Below are 22,805 nucleotides of genomic sequence, written 5' to 3' on the forward strand. Positions count from 1 at the left end.
GGTCCTCTATCAGAATACAACAAACTGATACAACGGTGGACTGCCAAAAGGACAATCAAACTGTAAAACTTATCTCTTACACTGTTTCCTATAAAAGGATCAACTTACATCTGTTTGGACTTTTCTTCTTTGTCTATCCAGGGATCACATGACAATCACATTATTTTTTTCTGTTCAAACATGATAAATTATTAGAATTATCTAGGTTATGTAAAAGAAATATATGCAGAGAAACATTTTCCAGGTTAATACTAAATAAGCGTTTGCTCCACTCTTTTGAAGAAATCAGTATTTCTAACCCACAAGCACAGCACAATGTGATAATAAATTGGGTGATTCCTAATATTATTCTTGTGTAGAAAAATGATGAAACATGAAGGTAACTGGTATTTCTTTAATTACCGTCATCAATTACAAAAAATCTTACCTCTTACAGAACTGACAGGTATAAGACCAGGTGAAGAAGGAAAATCTCCTGGTTCGGCAACAAAAGCAGAGCTAAAAAATAGAAATTTTAAAAGGAGAAAAAAAGCATCGCCAATAGTTAATTTCCTAATTTACATGTTTGAATACACTTTACATTTATATACTGGGGAAGTTTAGTAGACAGAAGGAAGAAGACAATTTAGAAACCCTGTTTTTATGTTTGGCTCTGTGATAATTATAATTTGGCTCTGTATTGAATTATAATTTTATTTATTTGTTTATATTGGGGTAATATTGGTTAATAACATATACATTTCAGGCATGCATCATTATATTTCAATTTCTGTATAGACTACATCATGTTCACCACCCAAAGACTAGCTGCCATCCGTCACTATACACGTGTCCTTTTACCCCTTTCTCCCTCCCCCCACCCCCTTCTCCTTTGGTAACCACTAATCTATTCTCTGTGTCTATGTGTTATTTATTTATCTATCTACTTATTTATTTATATCTTCCGCATATGAATGAAATCATATGGTATTTGGCTTTCTCCGTCTGACATTTCGCTTAGCATAATTTTTTTTTTGGTGAGGAAGACTGGCCTTGAGCTAACATCTATTGCCAATCTTCTTGTTTTTGCTTGAGGAAGACCGTCACTGAGCTAATATCTGTGCCAATCTTCCTCTTTTGTATGTGGGATGCTGCCACAGCATGGCTTGATGAGCGGTGGTAGATCTGTGCCCAGGATCTGAAGCTGCAAACCCCTGGCTGCCAAAGTGGAGCAAGTGAACTCAATGATTATGCCACTGGGCTGGCCCCCATAATTTTCCTTTTAAAAGGTAATAAAAGGCCACCGCTCTCAAGTGTCTCACCATCACAGAAGCAATCTGAAGAAGGTTCTGAAAAAGTCTTCTCTGTTTCCCAGATATATTTTCTTTATAAATCCTTTAAAAGTATAATGACTAAATGCAGACGTGGTTTTATGAAGGCATATCATTATTTACCATGGTTGTTTTAAACCTTCCACAGTTTTTGAATTCTAAGGGAAAAACAAAAACACTCCCTTTTGTGAACAAAGCAGAACAGGAACTGTCTACTAGAAAATAAGCCTCTTAGCTCCTAAAATCCCCTAGAAGTCCTGGTGCCATCTGGCTAGCAGACAGCTCCCGCAGGAGACCATGCCTGTGACTGACCATTCTTCTAACCCTGCTGATCAAGCAACGTTAAACAGCTCTACCTTTCCTTTTTTCAGGGCGGTGTAGACATCTTTATATTGTTGGTATTTTTCCAGCTCTGCCTTCACCAGGACCTGACGAATATGCATTACTTCCTCCACAGTAAGAGCTAGGCATTCCACTGGATAGCAGAATTCCTCCTGAAATTCAAAATTCCACATGAATAAGAAACTCCCACCCGCTCTTTTCTGGCATTGCAAAATTTCCCTTCAGATCAGACACCTTGGTTAGTAGCTTCAGAGAAGAAAAGAGGTTTCCCAACGATCGCTGGAACAGAGCTGGCTCACTCTGGGGACCACAAAATTTCTCAATACACTAAGACAACAGCTGGCAGAAAACTTCTAGGGACCATGTGAAACATGTAGCTACTGAAATTTCCAATAAATGAATGTTTCTCACATTTGTTTAGATATTTCACCTCAAGTATCTCTATTCCATTAAGCTGAGCTACATATCTATATATTGAAATCTTGAAAAAGTGAAATATTGAAAACAATTTTGTTGTTCTAAACCAAATTTGTCAGTTTTCTCCTATGATTATGCAAATTCATTACTTAGTGTTGTGTTGTATACTATATGCTAGTAGATAAATAGCAAATCTACAACATTGGTACTGTTTTTAGAACTGATTTGTGGTACCCAGAATAGCCAAAAGAAGGTGGTTAGTGATTTATACTGAGAAGCATTATTTAGTGGTAAGTTACATCAGCACACCTTGAAAAATCCTAATGGTATGAGTGGAAGTGGAACATGTACCTTTGGTGCAGTTTACAGCCAAAAGGCCATCTCTACAGGCTGCCCACAGTTCTCCAGATTTCTGTTATTACTCTTAAACAACTGCTGAATGCACAGTCAGCAGTGGAAAGATGTGGAGAAAATCAGAATTTCACAATAAATATTTATGTTGGCTGTCTTGTTACTGGTTTCCCTAAAAACAGCTGAGGAAGATGTTGATGTAACGATCCCACTGAATAGAGAGCTCCGTCCCCACCTGCTCCCGCCCAGCCCTTTGCTTGATCGGCGGATCTAATAAAGACAGAATGGTCTTGTGCGTTCGCACCCTGCCAGGCTTCATGAGGGCCACTGTGGTGTAGTGACACTGAAACTTAATGTTCTCAGTACAAACACATTATAATTCACGCCCCCACATACCATAGCACTGCTCACAGGCATTCTGAAATCAAACAAGCCAAATGAGAAAGCACATGACCATGAATGCAGTCAGTTTATAGAATTTTAACATTCAGCTCTTTCAATCAGAGGAAAACAAAAAGAAATCTTGGTTGCAAACTTGACAAACATTAGCATTTACTAAAAAAAAGTAGTTTGAAGAACTATTCCTTCTTACTAACAATCAATATAAAATCATCTCTGTTCAAGATAACTTAAGGAAGGTTAAATTTGCTTAAAAATGTTTTGGAAAAAAATCCTTCAATTGAACTTTTAAGATGAAGAGCTTAGTTTGTGGAGGATGGGAGAATAGTTTGTTCAGAAAGATAGCATTTGCTCTAAGATGTCTAAAATACTTTAAAAAAAATCACCACATAATTTTCTCTTTCAATGGGAAAAAGCTTTCAAAGACAATAGGATTAAATTGGCATGTCCACTGTCTACTCTGTTTTGCTCTGCCCTGAGAAAAGCGTGTAGTGTCAGTGGGAACAGTGCGTGGCTTCTGGGAAGGTTGGCCCACTGAAAGTGGGCGCTAGGTAAGGACTGTTGGCTGCACTCATCTGAATGACGCTGTTCTCAGCTTTTAACATATTTCATCATAAGTTTTCCTATGGTCATTTTTATTTATCAGCGATGAGTAGGACTGTGGTACATTTTCTGAAGGCTAACTACATGACAAAATTGCTGACTTGCAACAAAATAATGTATGAATCTAGCAAATAACCACCTAATCGCTGCCTGAGAGATGTGTTGTTGTGCATGCTAGGAAGGTGGCAAATAATGCCAATTTAACTAACTTGACAACTAGGCTTGCCTGGGCTGGTAAATACTTCCGGTAGACGGAAATCCTTTTCATTCTCTCGGGTGTGCTAGCACACATGATAAACCTGACGGCTGGTACTTCCTCTCCTCAGTCTTAGGCCACAAAACGGCTTAGTCCAGCATACTTTCAACTTACTGCTTCAAACCATTTGCAAATCCAGTACTTCATAGGATACAATAAGAAACCGTAGATTTTTTTGTTTGTGTTCTTGTTCTTTTCTAAAATTTTAAGCAGATTACCCTTTAATAAAATACTTCCCCTCAGGTCAAATGCTAATGTTTTAATCCTGGTGCTTTCCCAAGGACAACAAAACTTTAATGCAACATGAAAAGAAAATAATAGTTACTAGAATAGTTTTCGTTATTTTTTTAATTTACAAAAAATATTAATTCCCCAAAGCCAAATTAAACCCTAACAGATCTTGCTGAGATATGAATGCTCCCAAATGTGGAGCGTACTCAAGACTTGAACTGTGAGCGGGAGGCTCGTTCCCCTCGTTACGCTGGCTCGGTCCCTCCTACAGCAAGCACTGAGCTCATCTCCATGGCCAGACAGGGGCTGTAAGCACTAGATCAGCACAACTCTAATTCTCCTGCTCCTCTGTGATTCAACGTGACTTCCACAGTTAGGAAAGGGAAGCTAAATCTTAAAGAGTTTTAATAAAGACTACAATACGCTATAAGAGCAGACATGCCTGCAGAACTTACCTTTATGTATGTCACTAAAATTGCTGAGTTTTTGTTGAATATTCTGGTTATATTTACCATTCTAAAGGGGTCAGAGTTAGGCAGCACAGAAATTACAGAGCATAATGTATAATCTGGTTACTGAACCACAGACAGAAATGGGAATAGTCATATTTTGTTTATATTGTTTATATTGTTCTTGATTAGCAAAACCTCATAAGTAGCAGATATTTGAAAATTATCCAAAAAACCATTGTTTTTTAAGTTTTTAATAAACTGAAGGAAGTCAGATGTAAATAAAAATAACTACTATTAAGTTTAATTATTCTTTTCCTTTTTCATGTTCAACTTTAAAACTCAAAGTGAATTCTCTGCCTAAAGTAATGTGTGGACTTAATATACAGATATCTCTGTTTGGGGAGGATTGATAATAACAAAAATACAAATGTTGCCAGATCTTCAGTGACATCAGTAGGAGTGACAGGAGTTAAAATGCCATCCCTGCACCAGACCATGTACTTACTACTCAAATGGCCAGATCTAAAATGGGAAAAAGGATCCTCTATTTTATGACCAGTAAACAGAGAAAGGAATTTGTTGTATCTCATTTACATTAAGAGTCTCTTTTCTAAACCAAGATGGGTAATGAAGGACAACAAAGAAACCAGCTACTGGTTCATTTGTCAAGGGTATGTTGAGTAAATAAAGGAGCTTGGAGAGCCAGGCCCCTGGATGAGGTGGAACAGGCCAGGCTGCTGCAAATACTGGTCGGCAGCTCACATTACACACTTGGGGCAGGGGAAGCTTCAATACAGTCCGAGGGCTGTATTTTTATTTCACTGAGGTTTGCAATTTTTTTTTTTAAAGACTGGCACCTGAGCTAACAACTCTTGCCAATCTTCTTCTTCTTCTTTTTTTAAATTCTTCTCCCCAAAGCCCCCCAGTACACTGCTGTATATTCTAGTTGTGAGTGCCTCTGGTTGTACTATGTGGGATGCCGCTCCAGCATGGCTGGATGAGCGGTGCCAAGTCCGTGCCCAGGATCCGAACCGGCGAAATCCTGGGCCACCGAAGCAGAGCATGCAAACTTAACCACTCGGCCACGGGGCCGGTCCTTGCAAATTATTTTTTAAAAAATTTATTCTGTATGAAAATCTCAAAAAACAATAATAAAATGCAGAATTATTTAAAATATTTAAAATAACCATATCAATAAAAAGAAATCTTGAAATTTCTCTCTTCAGAGAAGTAAAGTGGATTGTCATAAAAACCACATAACATTCTCACCATCACAATGCAGCTTTATGAAAGGTGCTGGGGAAGAGAAAGATTCTCTGAGCCCAGGGGAGGCACATGCTATGGGTACCCCTCAGAGCCAGTGGTGGGATGTGCCGGAAATGGGCAATGACACGGCTCTGTGGGCAGCTGAGTCCCCAGTGGCTACCTGGCCTGGCAAGAGGCTGCTCTGCCAGCTAGTGTGTGAGCAAACGCTCTCCTGATGGTGGAGAGGCCCTGGGAGGAAAGCACCCCACGGACTCTCAGAGTGCCCCGGCACATGGAGAGGGACGGCCTTCCTCCTGCTGTACAATTAGATCACTCAAACAGACAAACACTCACAGGTCCCTCTAATCTGATGCTGCATTTTGAGTTTGTTGTCCTTTCAGTTATTTTCCTCTCAACTGAGATCATGGTGTGATCTATGCATCCTACGAAAGATCGGAATCAATGATCAGAAGCAAAGTGCCCATCTAAGCTGTTAATTCTTACAGAGTGCGGGAGTTGAGACATCACTGTCAAAGAGATAGAGTAATATAATTCCCAGAACCAGCAGAAAGAGGCCAACCTTTGAGGATTTCCACCTGCTGGTAAAAGCTCTCTCACATAGATAATACATAGCCCCTGCTACCCCAAACATGGCTGCTTCAAAGGGATGAGAGCTGAGCAGAGAAGCTGTTTGTATGGTAGAAAAAAGTGGTCGGAAAGGCGTCCTTGGCCATACACTGGTTATCCTAGGAACCTGAACAATAGATAAGGGAAAAGAAAATGGCAGGGGAAAAAGAAAAGGAAAAATAATGCTGAACGTGAGTGACCTACAAATAGTGATTATAGAGCATGAAAGAAAAAGAAAACAAAACAACCACCCATGGAGGACATTAACGGTAGGTTCCATATGCGTGTCTAGGCCAACGTCTACACCCATATGTATAAATCGGCAATCAAACCATGAAGTCATTCCTAGAGAATCTCAGAGTTCACACAGCAAAGACCTCAACTTCAGAGTTTCCTAACTTGGTTGTCCTGTGAACACTGAGTCTCCTGATTGGGGCTTGCTGGGAGGCAGGATGGAGGCAAGTGCCTATCGTGCCTGGAAAAGTGTGGGAATGTACACCAAGCAGGTGCTCGCTGCCCCTGGGGAAGGCACTGAAAGACAAGATGCCTTTCACTCAGATGGGTCAATCATTTGACCAAATGAGGAAAGAAATTACATTTTAAACATCCTAAGGAAAGGGAGGGCGATACAATAAAAATAAAAACGAATAACAACAAAGAGCCACCATTTTCAGTTGAGGGGTTATAAATATAAAATGATTTCTTGTTTTCTAAAATATAGCTAAAATTTTAAACTAATTATCATACTTTTAAAAACAATACTTACCAACCTAGAGGACACTATCACAAGACAAGTGTGATCTTATGGATTTCCCAAGATAAGCTAATAGCAAAAACTTCATTCCTTTGACCTGGATGCTATTCTGTCTCAGCCGGTGCCTAGAGGCACCTTGAAGGGGTGCAGTTCTGTATGGAACCTGAACACCATGCAGCATTGACCAGAGGTCAAGCTATCAGATCGACTACAAAGGAGTTTTAGCTAGTAATGGAATTTTGCCGAGAAAGATCATCAGCCCACATCAAGGGCCGTGAAGTATATTTCCTGGTGCAGCAGAATTTTTAGTGTGCTTGGTCACTCTGTGAGTTGTTTTTTGTGGCAGAGAGCAAGATAAAACCAATCTGCAATCACAGAGAAGGGTCTCAGGGAAAAGGCAGTGGGAAAGCACCTCTAACTTTAACAATGATGTTATATGACCACAACGTCAGGTATACAACTGAATGATAAACTGGCTTCCAGGAAAGGCTGTGTGAAGAGAAGAATCTTCTAATTATTGGACTTGTGAAAAAAATCACACAGGAGCTCCCTCTTACATATTTTTATGATAGTAACTGTATATTTTATAAAGCAGTAACTTATTCATATTAACAAAAGCATTTGGATTTTAACGTTTGAACCTGTAGGTTAGAGGTCTGTTTTTCAGCTGGTAAACCATGGATGAGGCTATAGATTTCATCAAATATCAGATTTTGGTGATTATTTAGGAGTTAGAGGCATCCTATCAGGAACTGCCATAAAACCATTAGTTCTTTAATCATACCGTTTGGGAATAGAGATGACTGATCAAATTTCAACACTATAAGCTCTGTTCAAATTCGGTATCCTCACAATAAACGCACCATCTCCCTCTACTTTGAGGAAGGGACACCTGTTATTGCTTCATTTGAACCCCTGAGGATTCATCACAGCCTAAAAATATGGACTAAGCACATTCCAGTGTTTTTTATTCATGAGTATCTGAAAAAACATTAGATATTAGGTTGCTGGTAGAATTATTGATTGAAGCCTTGCATCTCGCCTGCAAGTCTATCTGAAGTCGAGACTTCAGAAGAATCTTCATAGACTTCCTTTGGCTGGTGGATCTATTACTTCTTCCAGGCAGGGCTCGTGTACTATATCCCACTGTTCTGAGAAATGAGTAGATACTACATGAACTGGAAGTCTCTGGAAAACAGCAAAAACTGTCAACCAGTCCAAATAGCAGCTTTGGCTCCAGTGTCACAAAACATACAGTCATGCATCACTTGACAATGGGGATACGTTCTGAGCAATGCACTGTTAGGCGATTCTGTCCTTGTGCGAACATCATAGAATGTACTCACACAAACCTAGATGGTATAGCCTACTACACACCTAGGCTATATGGTACTAATCCTATCGGACCACCATTGTATATATGGTCCATCATTGACTGAAACATTGTTATGCAGCACATGACTGTACCTGAAAACAATGAACAAAGATTTTTAATGGATCAAAAGTCTCCCCTTGAACTTCTGCCTCAATAAAATAGTCTACTGTAGTCAGACTTTGCTAAGTTTTTTGATTAGTTTTGACCTTTTTAAAGTGGATTAATACTCATTGAAAGGAAGAAAGCCTTTCTTGAATAATATCCATACTTTCAACCATTGAGAAATCTTCTGGAAAAAAAAGTACTTAAAATGAGTAAGGAATGGTCAAATTTCATTTGGGTTACTGTTAGGGTTGGTTTTCTTTAGTTATTAAAAACAAATAAGGTTATTTAAAGCTCATTCTAACCTTTGGAAGCTTCTCAAGAAAGCTAATGATTCTAGCTGCCCTAACTGATCCTTACATTTCTACGCAGTCTTTCAGTTACTTACGAGAGATCGGGAGCTCTGCTTGGATGGTGCCAAAAACTGTCTCACATTAGTAGGCGTTTCCTTTTCAATGGAATGTCGTCTCTGGGGTGGCTGCCGTCTCTCTGGCTGGGGTGTTGATGATATGGGCAAGAATTTAGGAGGCTCTAAAGGAATGAAATTAACCAAATTGGAATGAACTTTCTTACAAAATAAAAATCTTAGATTTTGAATTCCTAACAGAAAAATTCTTTGTCATTTGTGATAATGCATTCACAGATGACCTGTTTATTTCATTGGAAAGGTATATCAAGATTGGAGGTTCTTAGGACGAGACTGTGAGGATTGTCAGAGAAGAATCTTTGCAAGATAAACTTGCTACAGAAATAGCAAGAAAAAAGGAAAAAATATTTTGTTTTTAATATTTATTCAAATTCATACATAAAAACACAATATAAGTATAGTTTCAGATTTACATACAAATGCTCTCCTGTTATTTTCTACAAAATTGTGCAATTAAAGAGCCTCAGGCATTATTTTAAAAAAATGTAAAAATATGTATTTTATGTGTCCAAAAAAGACTCCCAAATGATACCCAAATTCTCAAGTGTACCCTCCTTTTACATTCTCCTTTTTAAAGATAAAGCTGCCAGAGTTTTATTTGGTCTTCCTCCCACTCTCTCTGTAAGGCTGCCTCAATGTAGTAGTGAGGAAAGTGCATGTCAGCACCAAGTCAAATATGACCCATCTCTTTAGACTGTCCCACCAACAGAAATCACTCAAGGAAAACAAAGAATATAATTTCACAATCAATAAAAGACAGAGAAATCTGTTATGTGATTTAATTGTGTCTCTATAATATTTAACGGGTCTGATCAAATACCAATTACAGATAATACCCAAGGTCAGCTCTTACTGTTTCTGACATAATCGGTTTAAGTAAATCAAAATAGTACTTAAAGAATTATAACCACTGAAACCTCCATGTTTATAGGAAATCAAGTCAATAGTCTAAGAAATCTTTATATGTTCTTTCTCTTGATAAGTTTTTTATTGCAGTAAAACATATATAACATAATATTTACAATCTTAAACCATTTTTAAATGTACAGTTCAGTGGTATTAAACACATTTACATCATTGTGCAACCATTACCACTATGCGTCTCCATAACTCTTTTCGTCTTGTAAAACGGAAACTCTACACTCATTAAACAATAAAACTTGTTATGTATGCTCTCCACCCTGCAGCCCCTGGCAACCACCATATACCTTCTGTCTCTATGGTTTTGACTACTCATATAAATGGAATCATATAGTATTTGCCTTTTTGTGACTGGCTTATTCCACTTAGCATAGTATCTTCAAGGTTCATTTGTGTTGTAGCCTATTGCAGAATTTCCCTCTTTTTTAAGGCTGAATAATATTCCATTGTATGAATATACCACATTTTGCTTCATCCATTTATCCTTTGATGGACAGTTGGGTTGTTTCCACATTTTAGCTATTGTGAATAATATTGCTATGAACACAGGTGTACAAATATCTGAGACCCTGCTTTCAATTCTTCTGGGTATATACCTAGAAGTGGAATTGCTGGATCATATGGTAATTCTATTTTTAAATTTTTGAGGAATCGCCAAACTGTCTTTCACACCACCTGTACCATTTTACATTCCCAGCAACAGTGCATAAGAATTCCAATTTCTCACCAACACTTGTTGTTTTCTGGGTTTTTTTTTTTTTTTAAACACTGGCACCTGGGCTAACAACTGTTGCCAATCTTCCTTTTCTTTTTTTTGTTTTAAGGATTGGCACCTGGGCTAACAACTGTTGCCAATCTTTTTTTTTTTTCTGCTTTATTTCCCAAAGCCCCTGGTACATAGTTGTATATCTGAGTTGCAGGTCCTTCTAGTTGTGGGATGTGGGACGCTGCCTCAATGTGGCCTGACTAGCGGTGCCATGTCTGCACCCAGGATCCGAACCCTGGGCTGCCGCAGCGGAGCATGCAAACTTAACCACTCGGCCACAGAGCCGGCCCCTGGGTTTTTTTGATAGTAGCCATTCTAATAGGTGTGAGGTGATATCTCACTGTAGTTTCGATTAGCATTTCCTTCATGATTAGTGATGTCAAGAATCTTTTCATGTACTTGGTGTTGGTATATCTTCTTTAAAGAAATGTCTATTCAAGTCCTTTGCTTATTTCTGAATCGGGCTGTCTTTTTGTTGTTGAGTTCTCTATATATTCTAGATATTAATCCCTTATCAGATATATGATTTGTAAATAGTTTCTCCTTTGTGAGTTGCCTTTTTACTCTGTTGACAGTGTCTTTTGATGCACAAAAGTTTTTAATTTTCATGAATTCCAATTTGTCTGTTTTTTCTTTTGTTATCTGTGCCTTTGGTGTCATATCTAAAAAATCATTGCCAAAACCAATGTTGTGAAGCTTTTGTCCTATCTTTTCTTCTAAGAGTTTTATTATATTAGGTTTTACATTTAGGTCCTTGATCTACTTTGAGTTAATTTTGGTATATGGTGTTAGGTAAGGGTCTAACTTCCTTGTTTTGCATGTGGATATCCAGTTTTCCCAGCACCATTTGTTGAAAAGACAATCCTTTCCCCATTGAATGGTCCTGACACACTTGTGAAAAATCATTTGGCTATCTATGTGAGGCTTTATTCTTGGGTCTCTATTCTGTTCTATTAGTCTATATGTCTCTCTTTATGTAAATACCACAGTGTTTTGATTATTGTAGTTTTGTAGTAAGTTTTGGAATCAGGAAGTGTGAGTTCTCAGGTTTGTTCTTTTATAAGATTGTTTTGGTTATTCAGGGTCCCTTGAGATTCCACATGAATTTAGGACAGGTTTTTTCTATTTCTGTAAAAAATGTCATTGGCATTTTGATAGGGATTGCATTGAATCTATAGATTTCTTTGGGTGGTATGGACATTTTAACAATATTAAGTCTTCCAATTCATGAACACGGGATGTGTTGCCATTTATTTACATCTTATTTAATTTCTTTCAGCAATGTTTTGTAGTTTTTAGGGAACAAGTATTTTACTTTCTTGGTTAATTAAGATAATTCCTAAGTATTTTATTCTTTTTGATGTTATTATAAATGGAATTGTTTTTCTAATTTCCTTTTCAGATTGTTCACTATTCATGCATAGAAATGAAACTGATTTTTATGTGTTGACTTTGTATTCTGCTACTTTGCTGAACTCATTTAGTCTAAGTTTTTTTGTGGAATCTTTAGGGTTCTACATATATAAGATCAGACCATCTGAAAAAAGAGAGAATTTTACTTCTTTCCTAATATGGATGCCTTTTATTTCTTTTTCCTGCTGAACTGCTCTGGCTAGAACTTCCAATACTATGTTGAATAAAGCAGGCATTCTTGCATTGTTCCTGATCTTAGAGGAAGCACTTTCAGTCTTTCACCACTGAGTATGATGTTCGCTGTGAGTTTTTTCATATATGGCTTTTATTATGTTGAAGTAGTTTCCTTCTATTCCTAGTTTGTTGAGTGTTTTTTTTTTTTAATCATGAAAGGGTGTTGAATTTTGCCAAATGCTTTTTCTGCATCAATTGAAATGATCATGTGTTTTTTTCCCTTCATTATGTTAATAGGGCATAGTATACACTTATCAATTTTTGCATATTGAACTATCCTTGCATTCCAGGAATAAATCCCACTTAGTCATGCTATATAATTCTTTTAATATGCTGCTGAATTCTGTTTGCTAATATTCTGTTGAGGATTTTTGCATCAATTTTCATAAGGGGTATTTGGTCTGTAGGTTTCTTACCTTGTAATATCTTTGTCTGGTTTTGGTATGTGGGTAATGCTGGTCTCATAGAATGAGTTAGGAAGTATTCCCTCCTCTTCAATTTTTTGGAAATGTTTGAGAAGGATTAGTATTAGTTTTTCTTTAAATGTTTGGTAGAATTCACCAGTTAAGCATCAAGTCCAGGGCTTTTCTTTGTTGGGAGATTTTATGATTACTGATTCAATATCCTTACAAGTTATAGGTCTATTAAGATTTTCTATTTCTTTCTGAGTTAGTCTTGCTAGGTTTTGTATTTCTAGAAATTTATCCATTTCATCTAGGCTATCCAGTTTGTGCACAACTGTTCATAGTTCTCTCTCACAATTCTTTTTACTTCTGTAGAAACAGTAGTAATGTCCTCCCTTTCATTTCTGATTTTAGTAATTTTAGTCTTCTTTTCTCTTAGTTCATCTAGCTAAAGTTTTGTCAATTTTGTTCATCTTTTTGAAGAACCAACTTTTAGTTTCATTGATTTTCTCCATTGTTTTTCTATTCTCTATTTCATTTATCTCTGCTCTAATCTTTATTTTTTCCTTCCTTCTGCTAGCTTTGGGTTTAGTTTGTTCTTCTTTTCTTAGTTCCTTAAGTTGTAAAGTTGTTGAATTGAGATTTTTTTTTAAACCTGAACATTTATTGTGCAACTCACCATTGAAATTTCTTGTTTAACATAAGCATTTATAGCAAAAATTTCCACCCAGCACTGCTTTCATTGAATCTCATAAGTTTTTGTATGTTGTGTTTTCATTTTCATTCACCTTTAAGTATTTTTTAATTTCCTCAATGATTTCTTGTTTGATCCACTGATTTTTTAAAAGTGTGTTCTTTAATTTCTATAATTTTATGAATTTTTCAGTTTTCCTTCCATTATTGATTTTTAACTTCATCTCATTGTGGCCAGAGAAGATACTCTGTATAATATCTATCTTTTAAAACCTACTGAGACGTAATTTGTGGCCTGACATATGGTCTATCTTGAAAAATATTCCATGTACACTTGAGAAGAATGTGTATTCTGTTGTTGCTGTTGGGGAGAGTGTTCTGAACATGTCTTTCAGGTCTAGTTGGTTTACTGTGTTGTTTTAAGTCCGCTATTTCCTTAATTATTTTCTGTCTGGTTCTTCTATCCATTATTATGAGCGGAGTACTGAAGTCTCAAACTATTATTGTAGAAACATCTACTTTCCCTTTCAATTCTGTCAGCTTTCACTTCATATATTTTGATGTTATGTCATTAGGTGCATAAATATTTGTAATTGTTATATCTTCTTGATGCATTGAAACTTTTGTTAACATATAATGTCTTTCTTTGTCTATTGTAACCTTTTCTGATTTAAAGCCTATTTTGTCTGATATTAGTATAGCCACCCCAGCTCTCTTTTGGTTACTATTTGCATAGAATATCTTTTTCCATTCTTTCACTTTCAATGTTTGTGTCTTTGGATCTCAAGGGAGTCTTTTGTAGACAGCATATAATTGGATCATGTGTTTCTGTTGGCCAATGTCTGTCTTTAAAAAAATTACTTTATTGAGGTCATAATAGTTTATAACATTGTGCAATTTCAGGTGTACATTATTATTTATCAGTCACCATATATATGTGCCCCTTTACCCCTTTTGTCCAACCTCCAACCCCTTCTCCTCTGGTAACTACTAAACTGTTCTCTTTGTCCGTGTGTTTATTTACCTTACACATATGGGTGAAATCATGTGGTGTTTGTCGTTCTCTGTCTGGCTTATTTCACTTAACATAATACTCTCAAGGTCCATTCATGTTGTTACAAATGGTACAATTTTGTCTTTTGTATGGCTGAGTAGTATTCCATTACACACACACACACACACACACACACACACACACACTATATATATATATATATATATATATATATAATTGATGTACATATCTATATAATTGGTGTACATATATATATCTATATATATACACGCCACATCTTCTTTATCTGTTCATCAGTTGATGGGTACTTGGGTTGATTCCAAGTCTTGGCTATTGTGAATAATGCTGCAATGAACATAGGGGTGCATAAATCTCTTTGAATCATTGATTTCAAATTCTTTGGATAAATATCCAATAGTAGGATAGCTAGGTTATATGGTATTTCTATTTTAAATTTTTTGAGAAATCTCTAAACTGTTTTCCATAGTGGCTGCACCAGTTTGCATTCCCACCAGCAGTGTATGAGGGTTCCTTTTTCTCCACAACCTCTCCAACATTTGTTGTTTTTTGCCTTGGTAATTATAGCCATTCTAACAAGTGCTAGGTGATATCTCATTGTAGTTTGAGTTGCATTTCCCTGATGGTTAGCGATGTTGGATATCTTTTCATGTGCATGTTGGCCATCTGTATATCTTCTTTGGAAAAATGTCTGTTCATATCCTATGCCTGTTATTTGATCAGGTTAGTTGGTTGGTTTTTTTTGTGTGAGGAAGACTGGCCCTGAGTTAACATCTCTTGCCAATATTCCTCTATTTTATGTGGGATGCCGCCACAGCATGTCTTGATGAGCTGTGCTAGGTCTGCGCTCAGGATCTGAACCTACGAACCCCAGGCCACCAAAGCAGAGCGCACGAACTTAACCACTATGCCACTGGGCCAGCCTCGGTTGCTTGTTTTTTTGTCGTTGAGTTGTATGAGTTCTTTATATATTTTGGAGATTAACCCCTTGTTGGATATATGATTTGCAAATATTTTCTCCCAGTTGCTGGGTTGTCTTTTCATTTTGTTCATGGTTTCCTTGGCCTTGCAGAAGCTCTTTAGTCTGATGAAGTCCCAGCTGTTTCTTTTTTCCCCTTTCCTGAGTAGACATCGTATTCGAAAAGATCCCTCTAAGACCGATGTCAAAGAGTGTACTGCCCATATTCTCTTCCAGGAGTTTTATGGTTTCACGTCTTACCTTCAAGTCTTTAATACATTTTGAATTGATTTTTGTGTATGCCAAAAGATAATGGCCTACTTTCATTCTTTTGCATGTAGATGTCCCGTTTTCCCAGCACCATTTATTGAAGAGGTTTTTCTTTCTCCATTGTATGTTCTTGGCTCCTTTGTTGAAGATTAGTTGTGCATAGATGTGTGGTTTTATTTCTGAGCTTTCAATTCTGTTCCATTGATCTGTGTGTCTGTTTTTGTAGCAGTACCATGCTGTTTTGAATACTATAGCTCCGTAGTGTATTTTGAAGTCAGGGATTGTGATGTCTCCAGCTTTGTTCTTTTTTTCTCAGGACTGCTTTAGCTATTTGGGGTCTTTTCCTGTTCCATATGAATTTTAGGGTTCTTTGTTCTATTTCTGTGAAGAATGTCGTTGGGATTCTGATTGGTATTGCCTTGAACCTATAGATTGCTTTATATAATATGGACATTTTAACTATATTTCTTCTTCCAATACATGTGCATGGAATATTTTTCCATTTCTTTACATCATTGTTGATTTGTTTCAATAATGTCTTACAGGGGCCAGCCCGGTGGTGTAGCAGTTAAGTTCGCATGCTCCACTTTGGCAGCCTGGGTTCGCTGGTTTGGATCCCAGGTGTGGACCTATGCACTGCTTTAAAGCCATGCTGTGGCAGGTGTCCCACATAGAAAGTAGAGGAAGATGGGCACGGATGTTAGCTCAGGGCCAGTCTTCCTCAGGAAAAAGAGGAGGATTGGCGGCCGATGTTAGCCCAGGGCTAATCTTCCTCAAAAAAAAAAAAAAAAACCTTACAGTTTTCATTGTATAGGTCTGTCACCTCCTTGGTTAAATTTACTCCTAGATATTTTATTCTTTCTGTTGCAATTGTAAATGGAACTGTATTCTTGAGTTCTCTTTCCGTTAGTTCATTGTTAGGTTATAGAAATGCAACTGATTTTTGTTAAGTTGATTTTGTACCCTGCAATTTTGCTTTAGTTGTTGATTATTTGTAATAGTTTTCTGATGGGTTCTTTATGGTTTTCTATATATAAAATCATGCTGTCTGCAAAAGGTGAGAGCTTCACTTTTTCCTTACCAATTTGGATACCTTTTATTTCTTTTTCTTGCCTAACTGCTCTAGCTACAACCTCCAGTACTATGTTGACTAAGAGTGGCAAGAGTGGGCACCCTTGTCTTGTTCCTGTTCTCAGAGGGATGGCTTTCAGTTTTTGCCTGTTGAGTATGATGTTGCCTGTGGGTTTGTCATATATGACCTTTATCATGTTGAGGTACTTTCCTTCTATACACATTTTATTGAGAGTTTTTATCACAAATGGATGTTGCATTGTCAACGTTCATTGTCAAATGCTTTCTCTGCATCTATTGAGATGACCATGTGATTTTTATTCCTCAGTTTGTTAATGTAGTGTATCATATTGATTGACTTGTGGATGTTGAACCGTCCCTGTATCTCTGATATAAACCTCACTTGATCATGGTGTATGATGCTTTTAATGTATTGCTCTATTTGGTTTACCAATATCTTGTTGAGGATTTTTGCATCTATGTTCATCAACAATAGGGGCCTGTAATTTTCCTTCTTTGTGTTGTCTTTATTTTGCTTTGGGATCAGGGTGATATTGGCCTTGTAGACTGAATTACAAAGTGCTGCATCTTCTTCAATTTTTTTGTAATAGTTTGAGAAGGATAGGTATTAAATCTTCTTTGAATGTTTGGTAGAATTCTCCTGAGAAGCCATCTGGTCCTGGACTTTTATTTTTTGGGAGATGTTTGATTGCTGTTTCAGTCTCTTTACTTGTCTATTCAGATTCTCTATTTCTCCTTGATTCAGTTCTGGGAGGTTGTATGACTCTAAGAATTTATCCATTTCTTCTAGATTGTCCAATTGGTTCGCATACAGTTTTCCACAGTATTCTCTTATAATTCTTTATTTCTGTGGTAGACGTAACTTCTCTTTCATTTCTAATTTTATTTATTTGAGGCTTCTCTTTTTCTTAGTAAGTCTGGCTAATGGTTTGTCAGTTTTGTTTATCTTCTCAAAGAATCAGCTCTTAGTTTCATTGATCCTTCCTACTGTTTTTCTGGTTTCTATTGCATTTATTTCTGCTCTAATTTTTATTCTTTCCCTCCTTCTGCTGACTTTGGGCTTTGTTTGTTGTTGTTCTTCTAACTCTGTTAGGTGTATTCAAGATTATTTATTTGAGATTTTTCTTGTTTGTTAAGGTGGGCCTGTATTGCTATGAATTGCCCTCTTAGGACCACTTTTGCTGCATCCCACATGAGTTGGTATGACATGTTTTCATTTTCATTTGTCTCCAGATATTTTTTAGTTTCTCCTTTAATTTCTTCATTGATCCATTGGTTGTTCAGTAGCATGTTGTTTAGTCTCCACATATCTGTCACTTTCCCAGCTTTTCTCATGTAGCTGATTTCTAGTTTCATAGCATTATTGTTGGAAATGATGCTTGATATGATTTCAATCTTCTTAAATTTGTTGAGGCTTGCTTTGTTCACAACATATGGTCTATCCTTGAGAGTGTTCCATGCGCGCTTGAGAAAAATGTGTATTCTGCTGTTTTTGGCTGGAGTGTTCTATATATATCTGTTAAGTCCATCTGGTCTAGTTTTTTGTTTAATTCCACTATTTCCGTGTGGATTATCTGTCTGGATGATCTATCCATTGATGTAAGTGGGGTGTTGAGGTCCCCTACTATTATTGTGTTGCTGTTAATTTCTCCCTTTAGGTCTGTTGTCAATAGTTGCTTTACGTACTTTGGTGTTCCTGTGTTAGGTGCATAGATATTCATAAGTGTTATGTCCTCTTGGTGGAATGTCCCCTTTATCATCATATATTGCCCCTCTTTGTGTCTCATTGCCTTTTTTATCTGAAGTCTACTTTGTCTGATATAAGTATGGCAACACTTGCTTTCTTTTGTTTGCCATTTGCTTAGAGTGTCGTCTTCTATCTCTTCACTCTCAGCCTGTGTTTCTCTTTAGAGTTGAGATGTATTTTCTGGAGGCAGCCTATTGTGGGTCTTGTTCTTTAGTCCATCCTGCCACTCTGTGTCTTTTGATTGGAGAATTCAATCCATTTACATTTAGAGTGATTATTGACATATGTGGGCTTAATACTGCCATTTTATCCCTTGTTTGCCAGTCGTTTTGTATTTCCCTTGCTTTTCATCCCATGTATTTCCAACTGCCATTTCAGTTTGGTGTTTTTCTATGATGGTTTTCTCTTTATTTATCATTTGTATCTCTGTTGTGATTTTTTTGTTCAGTGGCTACCATGAGTTGTATAAAAGATCTCCTAGATGAGATAGTCCATTTTCTGATAGCCTTTTATCTCCTTAGCCTAAGCAGCTTCCTTCCCTTTCCTCTTCCCTAAGTTATTGTTGTCACAAGTTATTCCATTTTATGTTGTGAGTTTGTGATTAAAATGAAGTGATGACAGTTATTTTTGAGGCTTTCCTTCCCTTTATCTTTAACGCTATAATTGTTTGCTAACTGTTCTGATAGCTGCAATTTTCTGATTTTGTCTATTTATCTCCTTGCTCAAGGCTTTGTAAATCATTTTTTTTTCCAGGTATGAGGGCATTCTTGATCATTTCTTGTGGGGGTGGGTCTTGTGGCAATGAACTTCCTCAGTTTTTGTTTATCGGGGGAAAGTTTTTATTTCTCCATCATCTCTGAAGGATAGTTTCAATGGATAGAGTATTCTTGGCTAAAAGTTTTTGTCTTTCAGTATTTTGAATATATCATTCCACTCTCTCCTAGCCTCTAAGGCTTCTGCTGAGAAGTTTGCTGAAAGCCTAATAAGGGTTCCTTTGTTGGTTATTTTATTCCACCTTGCTGCCCTTAATATTTTTTCTTTGTCATTGACTTTTGCTTATTTTACTAATATATGCCTTGGAGAAAGTCTTTTTACATTGATGTAATTAGGAGTTCTATTGGCTTCATTTACATGTAATTCCAGCTCCTTCCCCAGGTTTGGGAAGTTCTCAGCTATTATTTCTTTGAACAAGCTTTCTGCTCCTTTCTCTCTCTCTTCTTCCTCTTGAATACCTATAATCCTTATGTTGCATTTCCTAATTGAGCCAGATATTTCTTGCAGAACTTCTTCATTTCTTTTTAGTTTTAGGTCTGTCCTCCTCCTCCACCTGAAGCATTTCTATACTTCTTCCTTTCTTCCTTTCTTTTTTTCTGCTGAAGAAGATTAGCCCTGAGCTAACATCCATTGACAATCCTCTTTTTTTTTTTTTTTTTTTTTGCTCAAGGAAGACTAGCCCTGAGCTAACATCTGTGCCAATCTTCCTCTGTTTCTGTACATGGGACACCTCCATGGCATGGTTGGTGAGTAGAGTAGGTCTCTGCCCAGGATCCGAACCCATGAACCCAGGCCATCGAAGCAGAGCATGTGGAACTTTAACCACTCAGCCACAGAGCTGGACCCAGCATTTCTATATTTCTGTCCTATACATTACTAATTCTGTCCTCCATAATGTGAGCTCTGTTTTTCAAGGATTCTATTTTTTAAAAAATCTCATCATATTCTTCATCTCTAGGCATTTGTTTGGTTTTTTTTTTTTTTTAGAGTTTCAATTTCTTTTGTGAAGAATTCTCTCTGCTCATTAATTTTATTCCTGAGTTCACTGAACTGTCTTTCTGAGTTTTCTTGTAACTCACTGAGTTTCTTTATGATAGCTAGTTTGAATCATTTAGATTGTAAATTTCTGTGACTTCAGGATTGGTTTCTAGACACTTGTCATTTTCCTTCTGGTCTGGAGTGTTAATGTATTTCTTCATGCTGTTTGGTGGGGTAGACCTTTGCCAGCATACAGTGGTAGTATCTGGATGCAGGTTCCACCTGCCACTACTTGGGGGTTGCAGGAGCTGTGTTTTCTGAGCTTGCTGCATGCACTGGTAGTTGTTTCCATCTGTTGGAAGCTGTACCGACAGGGCCCATCTGTGTTTGCCTGTTGGACACTACTGCTTCACACATGCAGGCACAGGCACTCTGGCACAGATCCCCTACCCTGGGTGACCAGCCAAGCTGGTGCACCAGGCAGCATGGGGGGATGCTTTCTTTTCTGCCTGTATTCCTGCTTTGCACTCACTGGCGGCCTACCTGGACTGTTCAGCTTGGTGGGGGCACCCCCATGGTGAGTGATCCACCTCAGTGTAGAGAATTCCTGTGGGCTGGGAAGCAACCCTGAAAGCGAAAGTTCCTGCAGAGGGCTGCCTTTTCCCCCGTCTCCTCTCAGAGTTGCACATCAGCTGCTGCGCGAGGTCCCACACCCTAGATGGCTGCTGCTGGGGAGGGGGAGATCTGCTTACCTCCTGCCACTGCTTCTGTGGGATCCAGTATCCTTACCTTCAGACATATGGCTGAGTCGATCTCTTTGATATCTATTGTAGTGTGTGGATGTCCTCTGTTGGTTAATGAATGTCCTTTTTGTTGTGTCTTCGGGGGGATGGACTAAGAGAACAGCTCACTCTGCCATGATGCTGACATTGCCAATCTCTGTCTTTTGATTAGAGTTTAATCCATTTATGTTTAAAGTAATTACTGATACAGGGGAACTTACTTCTCTCATTGTCCTATTTGTTTTTTATATACCTTATAACTTTTTGTCCCTTGTTTCCTGTATTCCTGTCTTCTTTTGTGTTTAGTTGATTTTTTTTTTTAAAGATTTTATTTTTTCCTTTTTCTCCCCAAAGCCCCCCGGTACATAGTTGTATATTCTTCGTTGTGGGTCCTTCTACTTGTGGCATGTGGGACGCCGCCTCAGGGTGGTTTGATGAGTAGTGCCATGTCCACGCCCAGGATTCGAACCAATGAAACACTGGGCCGCCTGCAGTGGAGCGCGCGAACCCAACCACTCGGCCATGGGGCCAGCCCCTGTGTTTAGTTGATTTTTGTAGTGAATGTTTAAATTCCTTTCTCATTTCCTTTTATGTATATTCTATAGCTATTTTCTTTGTGGTTACCATGGGGATTACATTTAACATCTTCAAGTTATAACACTCTAATTTAGATTTATATCAGCTTAACTTCATAACACACAAAACCTGTGCTCCTATGTAGCTCCATCTCCATCCCTTTTGGTTGATGGTGTCACAAAATTACATCTTTATACATTGCCCCAAAATATAGACTAACAATTCTTTTAAATGCATTAGTCTCGCAAATTATGTAGAAAACAAGATTTGGAGTTACAAACCAAAGTTACAGTAATATTAGCTTTTACACTAACAATTGTTTTTTCTTTAAAGGTAATCTCTTAAATCATAGAGAAAATAAAAAGTGCAGTTACAAATCATTGTTACAGTAATATTAGCTTTTATAAATGCTTATGTATTTACCTTTATTAAGATCTTTATTTCTCATGTGGCTTCAAGTTACCGTCTAGTGTCGTTTCATTTAACCCTGTGGTTAACGCATGCCTGTTGAGCATCCTTGCAGGGAAGGTCTAATGGTCATGAACTCCCCCAGCTTTTGTTTATCTGGGAATGTCTTGATTTCTCCGTCACTTCTCAAGGACAGTGTTGCTGAATATAGGATTCTCGATGTATTTTTTTTCTTTTAGTACTTTGAATACATGGGTAGGCCCACTGTCTTCTGCCCTCCCAAGTTTCTGAAGAGAAACTTGCTGAAGATCTTATTGAGACCCCTGTATGTGATGACTTGCTTCTCTCTTGCTGCCTTCAAGAGTCTCTCTTTGTCTGTGTCATTTGAAAGGCTGATTATAACGTGTCTCGGTGTGGGTCTCTTTGAATTCATCAGAGCTGAGCTTCTTGGATGTTTATATTCATGTCTTTCATCAAATTTGGGAAGTTTTAGCCATTATTTATGCAAATATTATTTTTGCCCCTTTCTCACCTTCCTCTCCTCTGGGACTCCCACAATGCATATGTTGGTCTACTTTGTGGAGTCCCACAGGTCCCTCAGTCTGCACTTTTCTTCAATCCCTTTTCCTTCTGTTTTTCAGATTTGATAATTTCCACTGTGCTATCTGTAAATGTGCTGATTCTTTCTTCTGCCTTTGAATCCCTCTAGTGAATTTTTCATATCAGTTATTGTACTTTTCACCTCCAGAATTTCTTTTTAGGTTATCTATCTCTTTATTGATATTTCCATTTTGTTCACACATTGTTTTCTTGACTTTCTCCATATCTTCCTTTCTTTCTTCCAGCATCTTTAAAACAGTTGTTT

General features: G+C 37.5%; 1 protein-coding gene across 2 annotated transcripts in view; it reads right to left on the reverse strand.

The window, feature by feature from the left end:
* Window positions 1-22,805, reverse strand: part of SPIRE1 (spire type actin nucleation factor 1) — a 214,881-nt gene that overhangs the window by 5,883 nt on the left and 186,193 nt on the right. Inside the window, exons 11-14 of one of the 2 annotated variants that reach the window (XM_070513472.1) lie at window positions 8,853-8,995; window positions 6,187-6,360; window positions 1,667-1,804; window positions 428-498 (exon numbers count right to left, since the gene is read on the reverse strand). In XM_070513472.1, the coding sequence (XP_070369573.1) occupies window positions 428-498; window positions 1,667-1,804; window positions 6,187-6,360; window positions 8,853-8,995 (526 nt within the window). The remainder of the gene's footprint in view (window positions 1-427; window positions 499-1,666; window positions 1,805-6,186; window positions 6,361-8,852; window positions 8,996-22,805) is intronic. The other variant, XM_070513473.1, reaches the window with a different exon arrangement.

This window comes from Equus asinus, chromosome 7 (genome assembly GCF_041296235.1).
Source record: "Equus asinus isolate D_3611 breed Donkey chromosome 7, EquAss-T2T_v2, whole genome shotgun sequence".
NCBI lineage: Eukaryota > Metazoa > Chordata > Mammalia > Perissodactyla > Equidae > Equus > Equus asinus.